Source organism: Pezoporus occidentalis, unplaced genomic scaffold (genome assembly GCF_034315485.1).
Source record: "Pezoporus occidentalis ecotype Australia unplaced genomic scaffold, CSIRO_AGI_Poc_V1 ctg210, whole genome shotgun sequence".
NCBI classification, from domain to species: Eukaryota; Metazoa; Chordata; class Aves; order Psittaciformes; family Psittacidae; genus Pezoporus; species Pezoporus occidentalis.
In genome coordinates, this window is record NW_026913965.1 from 962,615 (window position 1) to 983,165 (window position 20,551).

At 40.7% G+C, this 20,551-nt stretch overlaps 2 protein-coding genes across 4 annotated transcripts in view; both read right to left on the reverse strand.

Moving 5' to 3' along the window:
• Nucleotides 1–135: 135 nt before the first annotated feature.
• NOC3L (NOC3 like DNA replication regulator) lies at nucleotides 136–18,439 on the reverse strand. 2 transcript variants are annotated; one of them, XM_062619468.1, is made up of 21 exons: nucleotides 18,227–18,439; nucleotides 16,814–17,018; nucleotides 16,215–16,341; nucleotides 14,698–14,855; nucleotides 14,535–14,588; nucleotides 13,784–13,914; nucleotides 12,966–13,127; nucleotides 12,087–12,180; nucleotides 11,702–11,877; nucleotides 11,358–11,486; nucleotides 10,198–10,329; nucleotides 9,743–9,823; nucleotides 9,107–9,207; nucleotides 8,561–8,633; nucleotides 8,421–8,484; nucleotides 8,263–8,334; nucleotides 7,117–7,298; nucleotides 6,763–6,891; nucleotides 6,032–6,129; nucleotides 1,714–1,798; nucleotides 136–656 (listed from the first exon to the last, which is right to left on the reverse strand). In XM_062619468.1, exons 1-21 carry the CDS (start codon nucleotides 18,422–18,424, stop codon nucleotides 525–527), a joined length of 2,583 nt encoding a protein of 860 aa, XP_062475452.1. In that variant the 5' UTR covers nucleotides 18,425–18,439; the 3' UTR covers nucleotides 136–524. The 2 variants fall into 2 exon arrangements, with proteins under 2 accessions (XP_062475452.1, XP_062475453.1); XM_062619469.1 differs by having other exon boundaries at nucleotides 16,215–16,323; nucleotides 16,799–17,018.
• Nucleotides 18,440–18,715: 276 nt separating this feature from the next.
• Nucleotides 18,716–20,551, reverse strand: part of TBC1D12 (TBC1 domain family member 12) — a 46,014-nt gene continuing 44,178 nt past the window's right edge. For both annotated transcript variants that reach the window (XM_062619472.1, XM_062619470.1), the window contains one exon: nucleotides 18,716–20,407. In XM_062619472.1, coding sequence (XP_062475456.1) covers nucleotides 20,339–20,407 — 69 coding nt within the window. In that variant the 3' untranslated portion in view covers nucleotides 18,716–20,338. The remainder of the gene's footprint in view (nucleotides 20,408–20,551) is intronic.

Consider the following 20,551-nt stretch of genomic DNA (forward strand, 5'->3'; position numbering starts at 1 on the left):
AGGTGAAAAAGACCCCACCAAATGCAAAATCATTTCAAGATAAGGTAAATTGTTAGGAGACATCAGAAGGAAAACAGAAAAAACACAATATATATGCCAAATCTCAAAGTATCTTAAACATCACAGGAATCAAAATTATGTTAAAATTTCAAACATATTTATTAATTTAGCAACACAACCCAGTGATTTCTCAGAAATACATACATATGCCTATATTCTGTTAGAAAAATTACAAAATATATAAACAAAAATCCTATAATGCATGGCTGCAGACAATTTTAAAATCACCTGGTTTTGTATCTTTTTTAAATTACTGATACGACTGACTGTTCATTCTGGTTCCCAAGTTTTGAGAACATGAGCTCAGTGGTTGGAACTGTGTGAAAAACTGCCATTACATATTTTATGTGGTTCTAAATTCACACAATAACCCACCTGAATTCCTTTAATGGCGAGTGGAAATTTCTTCCAGCCAGTCTTTCTCTGTAATTAAGAAGCCAACTGAACATGACTGACAGATATATCTACAACAAGGATGATTCCTTCAAGTGTTTAGCAAAATCCAAGAGCTTTTGAGCAACAGTCCCACTGCGGTGTTGTTGAAGCTGGTTGTTTAGCTCTTCATCTATAAATGAATCCACTTGTGAGAATGTGTCCTGAAAATTACAAAATATTAGTTCCATTACTAAACAAGGCCAGTATGTGTTTTCCATGCATAGCTTAAATTAGCAGTTATGTCCATTATAGCCACCTATGGACAGTATCTTCTTTCTGTTATCTTCCTCTTTGTTTCTGCTACCTAAAAGAGCTTGTGCATTTCTTTAATCAAGCACTAAACAAATGTCTCTCCTATCTGCTGTTCACAGCCTTGTTCTGCCAGAGCTGATAACGTAATACCCCAGCAGGCCAAACACGTCAAGTCATTCTAAAAGGACAGAGTAAGTAGAAATACATTTTCAGAAAGTCCTTCTCTACAATGGAAAAAACCCTGTGATCTCAAGGCTTTAGCTGACATTACCAAGTTACAAATTGAAGGCACTAACAAGGTTAATAAGTTATAATATTTTCATGAGGAAGAAAGACAATTAATGATCACTTGTTCAAGGACACACCACTCACTGGACATTTAATGGAGATTGGATCTGGAACACATTCAGTGCTGAGGCTCTAAAACGTGTTCACCCATTTCTCCTATTTATACATTCACTCTTTGTTCCCTTCAAATTTACACTTTAAAGCTGTAACGTGACACTAATGGGGATAAGTATCCTTCCTCTCAATCAAAGGCTCTGGAAAATCAGCTGTCCTGCCAACTACCCACACTGGGGAAAGAATGCTGGTTCTTTATTACTGCTTTTTGAACAAACATTAGTTCATCATTACAAAAGAGGGACAAGAAATTTGCACTGAACCACTGCAAAGTGCATAAGATAGATGATAGATAAGTAAAGTAACAGCTACCACACTCATCTTGCTACATTAATTGAAGCTATGGGAGGTGGAACTATGCATACAGCTTTTTCTTCCTTCTTTACAGTCAGCGCTATATAATGCCAGTTAAAAAAATAAATACTTGAAACAGAAAGTGCAGAAACCAGAAAGCCAAAAGAAGTGTGCTAATGCCTGGGCACTGCATAGTGAGCCAGCAGACAGATACAAAGCTATATTGGCATACTGTGGTTAAAAAAGGGACAGAGAGAGATGAGACAGTACCTTTCTTCTGGGTGTTACTGATGCAACAGGAGGATTAAAGGTCATTCCTCTCATACTGTATGCCTCAAAATGTTCTGTAGCAGGCCTGCAGCAAAAACCACAGCGAAAGAAAAATGGTATTAGACACATTTTCAAATAATCTATCACCAAATCAAGAGCAGATTTTTACTCACACACTCACACACACACACACACACACACACACACACACACACACACCCCATTCACACTATCATGCTTTAAGAGAACTCCTCAGAGTAAGGAGCATCACCTGGAAAAGACTGAAAGTCAACAAGCTGGGAAAGAATACAAGTAAAAGCAAGTAAAATGTGTTTAAATACTGAGTTGGAGGATGGAAGAAAACTGTTCTATTTGCTTGCAAGAGCTCCAAGCAGTCACCGCTTGCCCTGTACAAGCAAGCAACAAAAAAAGTAAAAATAAATAAAATAACATGGATAAATATTATCTAGCTGATCCAATCTGCTCCAATCTCCAACAGTTCCTCACCAAAGGGTTTTATGAAAATCAAGCACCCATGGGAGAAGAGGGAACACTGTCATCACATGGGAAAAGAACTGGTTAAAAGATAGGAAACAAGGGACAGGAGATATACAATGAATTTTTACCCTGTCAAGAAGAACCTATGGATTTCCACAATGTCTGTGCCAGGACATGTGCTTTTCAACACAGTCACATATTAGCTGGAGGGTATCAAATTATCTGTGGCAGTAAGAATGAGCTGCCTGTAAAGAACTGCAGATAGTCTGTATGAGGTGGTCAGTAAAAAGGCAAATGAAATTTAGTGTGGAAACAAACAGAAAAGCAACCTCAGCTTCACATAAAAACAACAGGCTCTGAGTTGACCACTGCCACTTAAGGAAAAAGAATAAATAATATATAATAAATGCTCAGAGCAATGTAGAGATACCCCAGCCGCTCCAGCCAATGAGCCGGCTTCAGTTGGAGCTCAGCTCAGATGCCTCTATACAAATGCCCGTAGCATGGGGAACAAACAAGAGGAATTAGAGATGTGTGCACGTCTACGGGGGTATGATATAATAGGCATCACAGAAACATGGTGGGATGGCTCCTATGACTGGAGTGTTGGAATGGAAGGTTACAGGCTCCTTAGAAAAGACAGGCCCGGCAGGCGGGGAGGGGGAGTTGCCCTTTATGTTAGGGATAGGCTGGAGAGTATGGAAGTGTCTGGGGACAGGTGAGCAGTTAACAAAGAGTTTGTGGGTCAGAGTTAAAGGGAATATAGCTATGGGAGACATTACTGTGGGGATCTGTTACAGACCGCCTGATCAAGGAGAACCTGCGGATGAAGCACTCCATAGACAGATAGGAAAAGCCTCACGCTCACAGGCCCTTGTTCTCATGGGTGACTTCAACCACCCTGACATCTGTTGGAAGGATGGTACGGCCCGGCACAAGCAATCCAGGAGGTTCCTCGATTGTGTGGAAGACAACTTCCTTCTGCAAGTAATAGAGGAGCCGACAAGGAGAGGTGCCGTGCTTGACCTTGTGCTCACCAACAGGGAAGGGCTCCTTGGAAATGTGACGCTCCAGGGCAGCCTTGGATGCAGCGATCACAAGATGCTCAAATTTGAGATCCTCAGGACAGTGAGAAGAGCGTGCAGCAAGCTCACTGCCCTGGACTTCAAAAGAGCAGATTTTGGCCTCTTCAGGAACCTGCTTAGGAAGGTTCCATGGGATACAGCCCTAGAGGGCAGGGGGCTCCAAAACTCTTGGTTGATATTCAAGGATCACCTGCTACAAGCTCAGGAGTGTTGCATCCCAACCAGAAGGAAGTGCAGCAGGAGGGCCAGGAGACCTCCTTGGATGGATAAGGAGCTCCTGAGGAAAATTCAAATGAAAAAAGAGGCTTATAAAAGGTGGAAGCAAGGACAGGTGGCATGGGAAGAGTACAGCGATGTTGTCCGGGAAGCTACGGACCAGGTTAGGAAAGCTAAGGCCCAGTTAGAATTAAACTTGGCTAGAGGCATTAAAGATAACAGGAAGGGATTCTACAAGTACATAGCAAATAAAAAACAGACTAGGGAGAATGTAGGCCCCCTCAGGAAGCTCTCAGGAGAACTGGCTACACAGGATTTGGAGAAGGCTGAGGTTCTGAATGACTTCTTTGCCTCGGTCTTCACTGCAAAGGCTCTGACCACATCACCCAAGCCCTGGAAGGCAGATGCAGGGACTGTGAGAATGAAGACCTTGTGCCCACTGTAGGAGAGGATCTGGTTCGAGACCATCTTAAAAATCTGAACGTGCACAAGTCCATGGGTCCTGATGAGATCCATCTGCAGGTCCTGAAGGAGCTGGTGAATGAAGTTGCTAAGCCACTGGCCATCATATTTGAGAAATCATGGCAGTCAGGTGAAGTTCCTGATGACTGGAAAAAGGGAAATATAACCCCCATTTTCAAGAAGGGAAAAATGGATGACCCGGGGAATTACAGACCAGGCAGTCTCACCTCTGTGCCTGGCAAAATCTTGGAGCAGATTCTCCTGGAAGGCATGCTAAGGCACATGAAAGTCAACAAGGTGCTTGGTGACAGCCATCATGGCTTCACTAAGGGGAAATCCTGCCTGACCAATTTGGTGGCCTTCTATGATGGGGCTACAGAACTGATGGACAGGGGTAGAGCAGTTGATGTCATCTACCTGGACTCATGCAAAGCGTTCGACACTGTCCCACACAGCATCCTTGTCTCTAAATTGGAGGGACATCAATTTGATGGATGGACCACTCGGCGGATAAAGAACTGGCTGGATGGCCGCAGGCAAAGAGTTGTGGTCAATGGCTCAATGTCTGGCTGGAGACCAGTAACGAGTGGTGTCCCTCAGGGATCGGTGTTGGGACCGGTCTTGTTCAACATCTTTGTCGCTGACATGGACAGTGGGATTGAGTGCACCCTCAGCAAGTTTGCCGATGACACCAAGCTGTGTGGTTCAGTTGATACCCTGGAGGGAAGGGATGCCATCCAGAGGGACCTTGACACACTTCTGATGTGGGCTGATGCCAACCTCATGAAGTTTAACCATGCCAAGTGCAAGGTCCTACACCTGGGTCAGAGCAATCCCAGGCACAGCTACAGGTTGGGCAGAGAAGAGATTCAGAGCAGCCCTGTGGAGAAGGACTTGGGGGTGTTGGTTGAGGAGAAAATGAACATGAGCCGGCTTCAGTGTGCGCTTGCAACCCAGAAGGCAACCGTGTCCTGGGCTGCATAAAAGGAGTGTGACCAGCAGGTCGAAGGGAGGTGATCCTGCCCCTCTACTCTGCTCTCCTGAGACCTCACCTGGAGTAATGTGTGCAGTTCTGGTGTCCTCAACATAAAAAGGACATGGAACTGTTGGAACCAGTCCAGAGGAGGGCCACAAGGATGATCAGGGGACTGGAGCACCTCCCGTATAAAGACAGGCTGAGAAAGTTGGGGCTGTTCAGCCTGGAGAAGAAAAGGCTGCTTGGAGACCTCATAGCAGCCTTCCAGTATCTGAAGGGGGCCTATAGGGATGCTGGAGAGGAACTCTTCATTAGGGACTGTAGTGACAGGACAAGGGGTAACGGGTTAAAACTTAAACAGGGGAAGTTTAGGTTGGATATAGAAGGAAATTACTTCCTGTTAGGGTGGTGAGGCACTGGAATGGGTTGCCCAGGGAGGTTGTGAATGCTCCATCCCTGGCAGTGTTCAAGACCAGGTTGGACGAGGCCTTGGGTGATACAGTTTAGCGTAACATGTCCCTGCCCACAGCAGGGGGGTTGGAACTAGATGATCTTAAGGTCCTTTCCAACCCTAATTATTCTATGATTCTAATCTTCTTGTTATCTTGTTATACTTTCCTGGGATTTGTGATCTTAATGCTATATGGAGCTGAAAAGAAACAAGAGAACAGAATAGAAAATAGTTACATCAGTGCATATAAATCCACAGATCACCCACATCTCAAATATTGCATCTGAGTCTCTGATTTCCTCATCTTGAAATACTTGAATTGGTAAAACTTCAGGAAAAAAGGCAACAAAGATGATGAAAAGTACAAACAGCTCCTGTCTGGGTCGCATCTCTTTGGCCAGAAGAGAAGGTAGATGGAGGGCGGCATGGTTTAGTGCGAGGTGTCCCTGCCTATGGGCAGTGGGTTGGAACTAGATGATCTTAAGGTCCTTTCCAACCCTAACTATTCTATGATTCTGTGATAGAGGTCTATGAAGTTATGTGAGGCACAGGAAGAGTGTATTAGAGCAGACTGTTCATTTCACCTCCCAGAGCAAGAACCAGAAAAAACAGAACTCTCTGATAACTCACCTTTGGCTCAAATCAAGTGAAAGAGCTGCTGAGCCTTCAGTTGGAGCTCCAGCAATAAGGTGAGCTGCAAATTTCTGCACTGTTGGATGATAGTGTCTCTGAAAGGAACAAGAAACTGAGATAAGGGATAATGTATTTATCTATGGATACTAGCATTTATTTTCATTTTGGCATGATGGCAGATTCTGCTTTTGTTTTAGACAGAAAAACTGAGCACTACAAAATCAGTAAGTTTCTGGGGTCAAGTAATTGAGAACACCCAGTCATACATTTATTCACTTAGTACGCCATGCTGTGAATGTAACTCTCCACAGTTAATCTAGTTCCTAGTCCCAGAAGGCAGGAGAAAGGGCAGCAGAAGCCCTCCCCATGCCCCAGACTCTGCACCCTGGCTGGAATGACAGATCAAGCTGTCAGCTGCTCCCCAGAGAAGGGCTGGAATGCAAAAGAACTTAACTAATTGAAACAGTCTCCAAAGGAGTCTTATTAGGCAATCTGACTAAGATCCAGTGTGGCGCTATCACAGGGGATGTGTAACATCCCCTTTTGAGCTCAGTCTGACCTTGTTATCACCATGCTGTTCTTTGTTTTTGTACGGAATAGGCTCGTGTGGGCCAGAACTGATTGGTAAGCCTGTAGACCCATGTCTGCTATTTGGGTAAACCATATAAACATTTAGCACCTATTTACTGCTGACCTTTACTTCCCAAATCACTCAGCTACTCACTGACCTGCAATAAATGCAGCTCCCATAGAGCTGTGTTCTGAGCATTGCAATGTTCTGGCTCATCTAGTTCTGGAAGATAAACTCCACTGCCTTGAGATTCATTGTCCAGTAAGAGGTCCATCCTTGGGAAAGTCTACAACAGAAAAACAGAAGGACTAAGTTGCTTACATTACATCCAATTCTAAGATGGTTAAGTCAAGTTCAGGGCTCACTCAATGTTATTCTGTATCAGGAATATTTAAGGATCCTCAGTTTTCATTTGTGCTTTAAAGCTTCAAAATATTTTGCGTAAGATCAGTGTCAAAAAATCCAACACCCTTTAACCGGTAAGGTAAAAATTCCAACAAGTAAAACTTACTTGCATTAATACCCTGTTTGTTGCCAAGATCCCAACACTGGAATTTGGAAGTACATGAAGAGCAAGTGTGGAGAGTCGCTTTAGGAAAGCAAGAGCTCGTTGCTGGGAAACTTGCTTTCTCCGCTTGGCAAACATGACATCCAGGCACTGGAGCACAATCCCTATGTCATCATTGGTACCACCTAAAAAAAGGATTTCATACAAAGTAACTGTTTTGAGGACTGTGTAGCTAAATATTCTGTCATTGACTGTACACTGAAACCTGAAAAACAGCATGAAAGCTAAGGGGTTGAAACACATCACTAATGTGATACAGACATAAGCATCCATCCTTTTTTGGCAAAAATAGTCCAGCTTTGAAGAGAACAAGTATATCACTGTTTCTGTGCTCCTTTCTAAGAAAATACCTGTTCCATCAAAAATGTCTAAACTTTAGAAGCAGTTAGTGTTTTAATCCTAAGTGCATTCATGAGATCATCTTCTATAAATTGTTAAATGGTACAAAAGTTTACTCTTTTACCCATCCAGACTTGTAGAATGCTTTTTATCAATCTTTCCTCTCAGTGAATACACATTTATGAAGTTAATGAAAATAATGTTAATCTTAAACTTTGTAAGTATCTTTTTTCATTAACTATTTGGCTTCTCAGAATTATTAGAAAATTTAGATTTGAAAATTCAAACATTGGAATTATAAACATCAGAAATATAAACAAGATATTGTAGAAAACTCGTGAAATTCTTTAAAATACGTTAAGAAAAAATAGAGATTGTTTTCTGTTAGGGAAAAAGTTTGAGAAAAAAAGAGAATTTTTTTAATTGCTGTTGAAAGAAACAATTATAAGGGAGTCAAACAACTTAAAACTGCGGACAGGATAAATGCTTATCTAAGACCACATATTTGGCATTCCCTAATGAAATAATTAGAACCTGTTACATACATTGCAATAATACTTATAGTATTTGTACTGCAGTGGTGCATAGTGCAATTTGAGGAAGAAATAGATTAAAGCAGACAGTAACATTTTCAGAAGGTAGGTATCTTAAAACAACTGTAGTTTATTAACGTTGCATTAAGGCTATGATACCAAACAAACAGAATAAACATTATCTAGGTACACACTGAAAATAAGAATCTGAAGTTACCTGCATGTAGGCTGAACAGGGTCTTGTAAAGATGTGTGTAGAATTTCATTGGATCGATGTTAAGAACATCACCTATTAACATAATCCCAAGTAAATACATTTACTCCATTAATTATCAGACATTATTAAATAAAAGTTTGTTTCCCAAGATCTCTTACCTTGACCAGAGAGTATATGAAAAGCACTGAGAATGCAATGAAGACTCTCACGATAGCTTAAACTCTAGGAATACAAAACTGAGTAAGTACCCTAAGAACATAATTTCAAGAAATCTGGACTAAAAGCAAGCTCAACTTACCCCAGATGCAATAAGCGAATGAAGGACAATCAACAGGTCATCAAAAAATTCCACATTTATCAGATGAGCAAACCTTGAATAAAAGAAAATTTTACTTTTAAGCTATAGACATTATCTGCAAACTCAGTTCAAAGTATTTTGGATTGCCAAAATCCACAGCTTAAAAGCAAAGCTAAATTAAATGCTGAACATCTATTATCTTAACATAGATGGATGATTCAGTGCCCAAGTGCTAATCACAGCTTCCCTACAGGATTAGAGACATGCCTGTATTCTTCAGGAAGTAATCAGACAAAATAATAGAATCATGTCACATCCTGTTGGGTTTGCATCACATCAATCCTATCATGGTGAATTTAACATCATTAACATTGAAACGTGCTTAGAAGTAAAGTGAAAACTTCAGCAGAGAAATAGAAGAATTTCAACACATTTGTCAGGGACCATCTTTTGTCACTGCTTATAAATCCCTTTCAAAATCAAAAATCTCTTTGGTGCCTCATGTCTTTTCTAATGCACACAAAAGAAGGTGGACTCAGTTCTTACTTTGCAAGACCTTCCAGCACAGCTGGCAAAAGTGGAGACTTCTGAGCTTTCTTCAAGATTCTAAAGTAAGTTACAAACACAATATTCAGGGTCTCTGTATGCTGGAGAAAGAAAACAAAATCAAATAAATATTTGATAAGAATGTAAACCAGATATTTCTACTTCACTTAAACTCAACTGAAAATGCTTCACTGTCTGAGCCTGCACTCAGGCCTTCCAAACCAGTCCTGGCACTGCCATATCTGCTCTTGTCATGCTGAAAAGCTGAAGTCCTGCTCTCCTGCCCCCTACTTTGTCCCCTCACACTGTCTTAGTTAAACAGCCTCTCTTCCCCCTTGTCCATGCTAGTCACACTCCTTTGCCTAAAGGACACTCTGAGAGACTGACAACAGCCATTTCATAGTGGCACATGGAACATGGCACCTGGAGGACATACATCAATGGATTCAATTGCTTTTTTTTTCTTTTTTGCAGAGCATGGAAAGAAATAGGAGTAGGTAAACTGAGAGAGGCAAAATGTTTGTAAGCTGTCACCACTACCTAGAGGTGTGGAATGCTGGCTGGGATGGAGGGGAGACACTTGGTTACTTGGCTGCTACTTTGCGAAAACAGGAAAATAATTTCTAAACCATTTACCAGCTTCAGTTTTTTTTCTTTACTTTCTGATGCTTCTGCTTCCAAGAGTTCTCGTTCCAGCTTCTCTTCTGCTTTCTTCCACTGAAAACATACAATTGATTTTAAGACAACAGATTACATGTGTCCAACCAGCCTGAATATCCAGGTTCCAAAGATACCCAGAGAAAAAACCTTTCAAGCTTGGTGAGTTCCTTAAGTCACACTGTGATGCTACAGGGTAACCAGCTAAGATGTATTCCTTCCTATCTGAAGCAACTAATCAAAGGTATTATCAACACCAGAAAGAGAAAAAAATTAGGAAGATAATTAAATTCCTTTTACAACCTCATAAATGTTCAATGCAAAGACTAATCACATATGCTGACAGACAACACTGGCAACAGAAATGCAATTATTGCTGAACAAATTGCTACATAAAGTCAATGCCACAGAGCATGAGAAAGGACAGGTCATACCTTTCTTTGCATTCTTGAAAGATTTTTCCTTTTCTCTTTGTAAGTCATGAACTTTTTCTTTGGTGCAATGTCTTCAGAATCTTTTTGTAATTCTACTTCCTTAATTCTTAAGTGAAGAAATACTTTTAGCACCTATTGTAAAATAAAACAAATACAATTGTCGTGGTTTAAACCCAGTCAGGTAACTCGTTCACTCACTCCCCCCTTTCTTTCCCTCCCCCTACTCCCAGAGGGACGGAGAGGAGAATCGAAAAGAATGCAACTCCCACGGGCTGAGATAAGAACAGTTTAGTAACTAAGGTATAACACAAATCACTACTGCTACCACCAATAATAACAATGATAAAGGAAATAACAAGGGAAGAGAATACAACACCTCAGCACCAACCGACCGATAACTTGCCCCCCCCAGCCTGACCAAGCTCTGACCAATACCTCCTCCAACCCTGCAGTCTCCCAGCCCTTCCGGCTAACTCCCAGTTACATCCTGGGCATGACGTGCTGTGGTATGGAATACCTCTTTGGTCAGTTTGGGTCAGGTGTCCTGTCGCTGCTTCCTCCCGCCTTCCCCTCCTCCCTGGCAGAGCATGAGGCTCACAAAGTCCTTGGCCAAACCAAAACATCGCTATCAGCTCTGTTCCCAAGCTGAAAGTCAAAACACTGCACTGCACCAGCTACCAAGAAGGAGAAACATGACTGCTACTGCTGAACCCAGGACAACAATGAAAGGTGATCCACAACGGAGGAATGGAGGGTAAGAAACCCTTAGTTCCATTCCAGCTAGTGGGCTCTGCTAGTCAAAGGTTCTTCTGTTTACTTCCATCCTGTTCCTTTATACCTATATATCTCATCTCTGCATCCAGTCTGTTCCCCAGCACTGTCCATTTCTACCCATTCCTCCACTTGCCTCTCTCACTTCAGGTCTCCCTGCCTGACTTAACCCATATCTCTATAGGGATCTGATCTCCCAGTCTCCTTCCCCTACCCCATATATCTTTTACTAAGCCTCTGTCTCAGCCCACTCCTAACTCCTGGCTGTGCTGTGATCAAGTGAGGAAATCCTGCTTGTCTGTAGCCAGCAGCTGCACTAACTTTAACTTTCAGATTTTTTTAAACCATTGACAGAAGAAAATTCTGTAGTATAACAGAAAGACTCTTACCTCAGGTCTGACATCATAATTTCTACCTTTCACAAGGCCAGAAATTACTTTAACTACACCAAGTGAAGCATAGCCCAACTTGTCTTGTTTAAAGAGCTTCTTAACTGCCTCACAGCACAGTTCAGAAATCTGAAAAGTGAATTCAAAGAAATTCTTCTGTAAATCCAAGTCCATGACAACAGCTCACTGCTAATGGTGATGGTATTTACTAACTAGAAAGTGGATACAGTCTTTAAAATAGCAAAAGATATGCCCACAAGATCTGGATATTGTGGATAAAGCTCAGAAATAGATTATTTTTCATCCAAGCCAAGAACTGTTCCCCTAATCAGAAAATCACTTACCATTTTTGATGCATCATTCATGAGTGGAACAACCAGAACAATAATGTTATTATGGAAGTTAAAGTGGGGTAGGGCCACAAGCAGCTCACACAGACACTTCACTGCTATTTCTGCCAGACCTTTATATGCTTTTAATGAGATGACATTGCTTTTCTTCAACTTCCTTTGTTTCCAATCTGCACAAAATATTTTTAGTGATTACTGTTGAGAATGGAGGGGAGAATCTAAGTATTTACATTTTTAGTTATTGCAGGCATTCTCCTGCATAGTTCATGAAAGTAATACTTCAAAGACGAGGCAGCATTCAATCAGAGGAGGTAAACTGTGATGCCATGAACAACTTTATATTTACTACCAAAAAAAGAATGGGAAGCGCTGACTGTACCTTTAATTGTTTGTTCCAGATTTTCTAAGTAAAATTTATACTGGCTTACAAGGCCTTCTTCAAATTCTCTCAGTTTCTGAGTTTCTTTTTTAACCTGTAAACATAATACAAATTAGATTTTATTCAGAGATCTAAATCCTGAAATTTTCCAGTGGCAAAAAACAAAACAGATTTTAAAACAATTCTCAGATATCTAAGTAGTAATTTTTTTTTTGGACAACATTCCTAGAAATATATTAAAAGTACATTATTTCTACACATTTCTATACACATTCTTGTGCTCAGAGGGCCTTTTCCAACTAGGCCTATTTCATTTATGAAGACTGAAGTACAATTTTCAACTAGATGTTATTTTAAAGCCTCTAAACTGCACTACCTACATTCAAGAAACCTTCTGATGAACTGGTTAAAAACAAGCTCCAGAAAACAAGCTACTCTGCATTTCTTCAGCAAATTACTGAGCATACTTCAAAGAAATCTGTGCCAGTTGGGTAACAATGATGCCGAATTTGCTTTCTTTATAGTTCCCTTCAGTGTGATGCAAATCACCATCTTATTCCAAGGTGCATGATGAAAGTCACCCAGGTTTGGTATACTACCTTCATCACAGGTTTGGTATACTACTTTCATATACCATTTTTTCCCTCTATTATCACTAGCACGTTACCTACTTACTGAAGGAAGTATATAAGAATAGAAGGTTCAGAAAAAAAACCTCTGCTCCTAGAAGTGTCACATTTTCCAAATTTCCACAAGTAATTATTTGTCATCCTTCGCTCAAAACTTAAATTCATATTAACCAAATCAGTATTGGTATTTGGCATAACTAAAAAAATCTGAACTACTCATAAAACTCTAGGAAGAAATCTGGTATTTCACCTTGGTAGCCTTTTCTGCTTCAGTCAGAGGCCGGATTTTGTAAGAAGGCGCAATATCTTTGAATATCTCCATCAAAGAAACCATGACCAGCTTCCGAACAATCACAGCCACATTAGGATCCTGCTCCATCAACATGGCACGCAGCTCCTTCAACTTCTTAATCTGATTAACACAGGAGGCAAAGCCAGCTGAAGATCACTCACAAACCAATGTACACAATGTACATTTAGCAAAAGCGTGCCACAAGAAATGTGTTTCAAGTTTTGAATACTTGGAAGAGACAGCTAGTAACTCAGCAGTCACTCAAGACTCAGCACTACATAATGAGGCAATAAATGCTAGGAATACCAATGAAATTTTTATCTTAGTAATGTTCAAACTATACTTGCATAGAATTATAGAAAATAATTAGCAGATCCTGAAGCACTGAGAACTACCAGATACCACCCTGAAATCAGAGTTTAAATAAGGGTCAAGCCTAAGGATCAAGGTAGTTTGGCTGGGAAATACCAAAGACAGCATTATTCATAACACTGCAAGTATTCAAAGGGACAAATTACTCCTGAACAGAGCACACACAAAATCACTTGGATCCTTACCCAATTCAAATCCTTTATACCAGTCAGAGTTGGTATAAATATTCAAATCCTTTATACCACAGTAGAAGTTTCACTGCCCCCCCCCAAGAAGTGATACAATACTGACCTTTTTCATTATTCTACAAATGTATTTTTCCGCTTTTATTATTATTTGGTCACTTCAGGCCTTTATTGACTTATTGCACACACAGAGATGAATGTCAAGCAAATGCTACCTACATTGTTATCTGGATCAGACAGAATGGCAGACGCTAAGGCAGCTATGTGCATCTTCCTTTCCTGCAGCTTTTGTCTCCTTTGAGCAGCCATTTCTTCAGGAGTGAGAACAGGCAGGGGTTCTTCATTAAAGTCTAGCACAAGATGCGAGAGATGAAAAAGAGGGTTACTAGAGAAGCAGCTTAACAAACATCATATTGCAAACTACAGTTTCAGATACCAGATTTCAGATGGGGACTGCGATAACCTCACACAAAGGTTAATACATGCAGTTCCACAGTAAAGGTGGAGATTAATTTTTGGTCCACTCCAAAATCTTATGCTTACAAAAAAGAAATGGACCAAATGTTTTCTAATCTGCAAATGGTATTCCCTAAGTATAGCGGGAACATATAATACATGACCCCAACTATGCCAAGAAACTACAGTGCTCTGCAATTTGAAGCAAATTATTCAGCATTCACTTCTTTTTTTAAAAAATACAATTGTTTTATTTGTGTTTTCTGAGTATTATTTTGCTGTACATCCTACCTCAACTTTAGATTATATTTAGAAACTAATGAAAAGAAAACAAGCTCTTAAACACTGTTGTGCTTTGGGGGCAACATGGTAATGAACACGTTCAAAAACACTCTTAACAAAATACATTTAAATTACAAACTTCCTTAGGGAACAGCAAAATACTCTTTAGATATGTCAGTGATTTGGAAAAACAAACAAAAAAACCCAAAAAGCAAACATGATGTTTTATTACCCTCTGCATCTTCCATTTCTGCATCCTCTTCTTCATCCTGTGCATCACTGAGAACTGTAAAAACAGAGTGTCTAGTGACAAGCATGTAATTAACCCCGGAATTTTAAAAGACTAAATTATTTACACCTGGGCTAGTATACCAATTCCAGAATCTGTGTCTTACCTGGCTTTTCCACAGTTTGGGGAATAATGCCACCCTTATCTTTGATTGGAAGCAGATGGATGAGTTCTTTTTCTGGCTCAGTTTGCATACGTCTTGGCACCTTTTCATATTTTTCAATCACACTTTCATGCTTTCGTTTTTTGATGTGAACAGGTTCACTGAAAAATATAAGGCAAACTAAATGAATTAGCTAGCTAATTAGACAAGAACCATGCATGACAGAACACTAGCTGGATTAAGTGTCCACACTTAATGGTTGATCTTATAAAATGGAATGTTTGAGTGCGTTCACCACCGACAGCACCAGTCAGCATTCAATCAAACTGTGTTAATGTGTATCTGCATAGCATGTTTGAATTCAGGACAATATAATGTTTCCTATCTCCTTTTTACGGGAAACTAAATATGAAATGAAGAAAGACAAAATGAGATTTAGTTAATTTGGCAGGTCAGCCACCTTTGTGAATTTTGAAATACTGGCAAATGAGTGCAAACACACACATGTAAAATGCTTGCACTGATTTTTGAATTCACAAAAAAAATTTAAATGGTGCAACTGTCTGTAGTGCAGGCATGCTGTGATGTGTGTTGTCTGCTTATCTTATTAAAAAACTAAAAGCCAGGGATGAATAATCACATCAATTTCTTTTGAAACTAGACTAAATTATTAATTAGTAACTATAATCAGCATTAACAAATTAATTTGTATTTGAATTAGAAAAAAAAAAAAGTAGAAGAAATGTGCTCTCTTCAACAGTCAAAAATGCTTTTGCTCATTTCAAAATTTAGCCTGAAACAACCACTTCAGAACTGAAGAAAACTGAAGCTTACAAAGAAAATTAAAACCAGCCTCCTGTAGCAAGGCATACTGAGTCTTTTCACATTCATCAAAAAAGGCAAGGGAGGATTTTCAAACAATCATGTAACCAGACTACTACTGTACAAGCATATTTGTAAAGACTTACAATTCTACAACTAGAAGCACTACCCTTTTATGTACTTCATTGTGAACTCCACCTAATACCTTGCTCCAGAAAACTGGTAAGGAATTTTTTGTATGAATGCCTTGATGTTGCATGTGTTTTTTTCAAAAATTTGGTTTTTGGTTTGTTGTTTTTTTTTTTTTACAGCAATCTCTGATGCAATATAGAAAGTATATGGCCCCGAAGCCCAGGGAATGTCCAGATACTTGAGGGAGGGAAGGGGGGGGATATGTACACGGATCAAAGCATTTCCTTCAGTTTGAGAAACGCTACTCATCTCAAAGCCAGAGACCTCATGGGAAGGAACACTGTCTAGAAACAGTATCCTGAAGGTCAGGCAAAGCAGGTGAATGCACTGATACACATCAATACATTAATAGCATATGTACTGACAGATTAAGGAAACACTGAACTGGAACTACAAAGGAAAACAGACTGAAAGTGACCTCCTGATATATGTATTATATTACATATTAATTAGATATTAACCACACAAAGCTAAGTACAAAAACTAGACATCACAACAACACTCACTTAGAAGAAAGATCTCTGGTTAAAAAGGATGCTTTTAGAGCCAAATCCTCCATTAATTTTAAGTCATCTTCATCCATCATGTCCAGCGGAAGAGCATCTTCTTCCTCCTCTTCTTCCCGTTTTTCAGCTATTTTACAATATGATGTAACCAGATTAAGATCCTGTATGTATATTCAGACTTGAAAGCCTAACCCTGCCTACACTTGTGAGACCATTTTACACCTTACTTCAACCTGGAGCTCATCAACTTTCACGCATGTATTCTGTGTTACCCCAGAAAACTGTCCCTTTATTATGACATCCAATAATTACTCCAATAATTCTGAATTATTTTCAATAATTGTGAAATCCAATAATTGTGACAGCAAACACCTTTCTACTGTCAGATCTTGTTGCCTGAACGGCAACAATATTTTCATAACTATCTCCTTCTTACCTTTAAACAAAACCAGCAATTATTTGTACGCAGAAACTGAAACTTTGTGGTTTCAAAGCTGATGAAACAACATGATGCTGTTGAAGTTGGGTAAGGTTTGTAAAGGTATTTAATAACTCTTGTAAACCTTTTCACTTATAAAAATAACTGAGCAAACACTTACCTTGACTTTTCCTGCATTCTTCCAATGGAAAAGGTTTTTTAGAGATAGCATCTCTGACAGCCTCCCTTAGCTTCTTTTGTTCTTTTCGGTACTTCTTAGCAGCACTCTGCTGCTTGTACTGTTTATTCTTTAATTTGTTGTCAAGTTTGATTTTACTAGTTCTCAGTAACTTGCGAAAGCTTGGAACTCGTTTTTTGTTTTTTCTCTAGGAAACAAACAGAAAATTACAAGTAACTGAAATGTTCATGGCCTTTGTGAAATTTATTTCACTGTTTCAGATCTCAGGAAGTTCACGTTTCTATCAGGGCTGAACACTATGTTTCTTCCAAACAGGACCAGTCAGTTCTCAATTTACCTAACCATGTTACATTTTTGAGAAGAGGTACTGCAAAATCATGTTTTACTGCAACATTCTTCAACAACTTTTTTATTAACCCCTATGTCCATCACTTTTAGACACATGAACACTCAAAACAGATTGTCAGGGCACTGTTCTTCACTCTGTGCTCCCCCTGTCTCCTCTCTTCAGGATGCTGATCTTCCCCAACACGCTATAAAGTACGAAGTACAAAACCACAGCCTAAGAGAAATGTCCTCTTCCCATGCTGAGCCTTGGCTCTCTCCTGCCCCTAAGTCTCCTAGACCAGTAGCTGCATGGAGAAGGTGAGGCTGCCCTATCGCAAGGCTCAGAACAATCAATACGGGTACCCTGTGCCAAAACTGCAAAACACACCTAAGGGTGTTCAGGATGTAAAAGGACGCAGCACCAGCTCTGGAGGGGGCATGGAAGGGAAGAACTGGTAGGGGGAGATACGTCTCTTTAGTAAGAGGACAAGTGGCTGGACCAGTGTGGGGCTCCTCGAATGTGGAATTTTTATCACTTCACCCTTACCTTCCCTTTTTAGTTTTGACTACTGGAAAAGGGCTGAAGAGACAGAAGCAGCTCTAACACTTGTCCCATGCCATACACACAACACTGAGCTACAATAGCTACAGCCAGCAATGCCCCGGCTCAGAAGCCACCTCGAGGCGGGGGGCGCTGCTTTCCTCCCGCGGCGCCACCTCACAGCCCGAGAGCATGCGGGCCGGGCATGGGGTTGCGGGGGGGGGGGCTGCTGCCCGCTCTAGGTAGCTCGCATTTACCGTCCTCCCGCCCGCACCCGGAGTTTTGAGGCTTCCTACAGCTCCAGAGCCGCAGAAGCACCGGACAAGCTGCCTGGTCCGGGTGGAGGCGGAGCCAGCACAGGGAAACAACCCTCTCTCTAGGAGCCCGTGGCAGAGGCCCAGAGGCCGCCCTCCGCACGGGCTGAGGCGCCAGGCCCCGCCATGTGGACCCCGACAGGCGCGGCCCGTGGCAGCGGGAGGCCCGAGCACCGCTCCCTCCACCCGCCGCCTCCCACCACAGCGTCCTACCGGTTTCATGGCGCCGCCTCCGAACGCGTGCACCGCTGGAGACCGGCAGCGGAAACGGCGGGGCGGGGCGGAGCTGAGCCCAGCCCGCCCGCGGCCACAGCGGCCCCTGGCGGCGGCGGCGGCCGGGCCCGGCTCTGTGGGCAGCAGCCATTGCTGAGGGAAAGAAGGGCGGAGAGAGGGACACCCGCTCCACTTCATAAATAAATACAGCTGTTATTTTAATGCTCTAATCTCTGTCCGGCACCGAAACACTGCCTCCGGGAGCACAGTATCCCGCGCTCCCGAGCCTCACAGAGGGCAAATCTTACCTCAGGGCGTGCTGCACTGCCCTTCAACTCAGCTCCTCAGGGAGGCAGGAAACCCGGCTAACACAAATGTGGTTCCTTAGAGCAGGAACCAGCTCCGCTTCCATCTGTAACGCTACCCTTGAGGCTTTCTCCTGGCGTATGGAGCAGCAAGGTTACAGAGAAAGCAAAAAGAACCAGAGCGCACAGCTGCCTGTAAGTTTTATTTACACAGGAATTGTTACTAGTGGTCTTAAAGGAAGGCTTGATCCTTCTATTTACAGTTATATACAGATTTATAGTTGAAAAGTAAGAAAACTGTACAAGATAACACAAAAATATAAGACAAATTAGATCCAATTAAAGTAGTGAATACGTAAGTTAAGAAAAATCTGACATTTACATTTTCAAATTGTTATGAGTAGCATATATGTAGTTTTTAAACCAGATAGCAATGTAAGTTACACCACACTAAATCTTTACCCCAATTATGTAGACTCTGCTTTTAAACACCAGACAACTGAAAGCCTCCTGCACTTAAAAATACATAACGGTAATTTTGATTTCCACATAATGGAACTGATTTCCACAGAGGGACCAATTACAAAAACCCACATGTAAGGAATTTATTTACATTAAATATTAGCAAAAATGGACCAAGAGAGTGCAAGTGTTCCTCACCTGCAGTGCTATCCATTTTAAATTTCCATCCCCTAAAAACACAAGTTGTACAGCATCTTCAACAAGAAATGTCTGAAAATATCCACTGTGACACATACAATGTGACTTTATGTCTCACAGTTAACAGATGTTAAAGAATTAGGTATCACAAAACCAGATGCTTTTTGGATTTCAGTATTGCACACTAATAAAAGATCATTTCAAAAACAATTCTGTGTCTGCATTATTCTTAAGTGTTAAAAGTGGCTGCTCCTTTGACAACACAAAGTCTGCAGATAGCTTTATCAGTTTCTAGTGTTCACCATTACATATAAGCATTTCTTGGTTGGAAATGTCTCAACAAAAGGAAACTTCTGGTGGCAAAACCCTTTCCAGAATACCCACTCCATTTTTAATAAGCTGCACAACCAATACACCAAAACAAATGCTTAACACCGCTTGCTTTGAAAGCCGTACACTCTGAAAATAGCAGCCCTGATCTTACCACTGTTTCGAATTCAGATGATTTTTGCTCTAACAGGTTTGGGCACAATACTTCCACAGTTCCTGAGTTAATTACATTTGCCCAGACTGAAGAATGAAGCTGCAACTTAAAAAAAAAAAAGAAAAACAATACTCCTTCCCAAATCTTAACCATCTTGCACATAAACATGCCAAACAACCTTATTTGGTCCTCAATACTTTCAAATGGTTAATTTTGGAGGTAATATTTGTACCAATACATTTGGCTTGGATAGCAGTTTTGGGGCCTTAAGATTTAGCATTTCCCTCATCCCCCCAAAAAGTGCCTTTGTGGTATTTGTAAAAAAAGTTATGCCTCAAAATTTCTTTTTAAAGTACCAACAGAAGTTATTACAAATGTTTATTGCATTGAGCTGATTCTTTTAAAGTATTAAATATGAACTCTCCCTCTTCTCAGTTTCACAGGTTTTAGCATTCTATGTGAAAACAAATCTTCCCATGACAAAAGCTAATACTGGCAAAAGGGTGAAGATTTCATCAGTTCATTACTCCACTGAGAGCTGTGTCATTTTTCCATCTAATTTTCACATTTTCTGTAGTGCTTTTCCACTTAGAAGTCATGTGAAAACTCCTTTGTCATCAAGTGGTTTTCCACATTTTCAGTTTGACCTCAGCAGTATGATGATTAGCTTTTCAGTGCGGGGCTATGATTCTTATCTCCTTCTTTGTTGTCCTTCATCAGTGAGGCAAACACCTGGAAAAGTAAATTATTTAATGAACAAAAAAAAAACCTAGTTTTATAAAGTCAGTCTTATGAAAAAGGATCAATATTAACCACCACAATATTAGCATGGAGATTAATTTCTAGAATTAAATACTAGAAAGAAAGCACCCATTG

What these genes read in the sequence shown, in the direction of transcription:
- NOC3L (XM_062619468.1), bottom strand. Translation starts at nt 18,424, where the DNA reads ATGAAGTGGAGCGGGTGTCCCTCTCTCCGCCCTTCTTTCCCTCAGCAA. An exon ending in TGTCTGATCCAGATAACAAT is followed by an intron (nt 13,128 to 13,783) that starts GTAGGTAGCATT and finishes TGTGTTAATCAG; the next exon opens with ATTAAGAAGTTGAAGGAGCT. An exon ending in ATTCGCTTATTGCATCTGGG is followed by an intron (nt 8,485 to 8,560) that starts GTAAGTTGAGCT and finishes TTGTATTCCTAG; the next exon opens with AGTTTAAGCTATCGTGAGAG.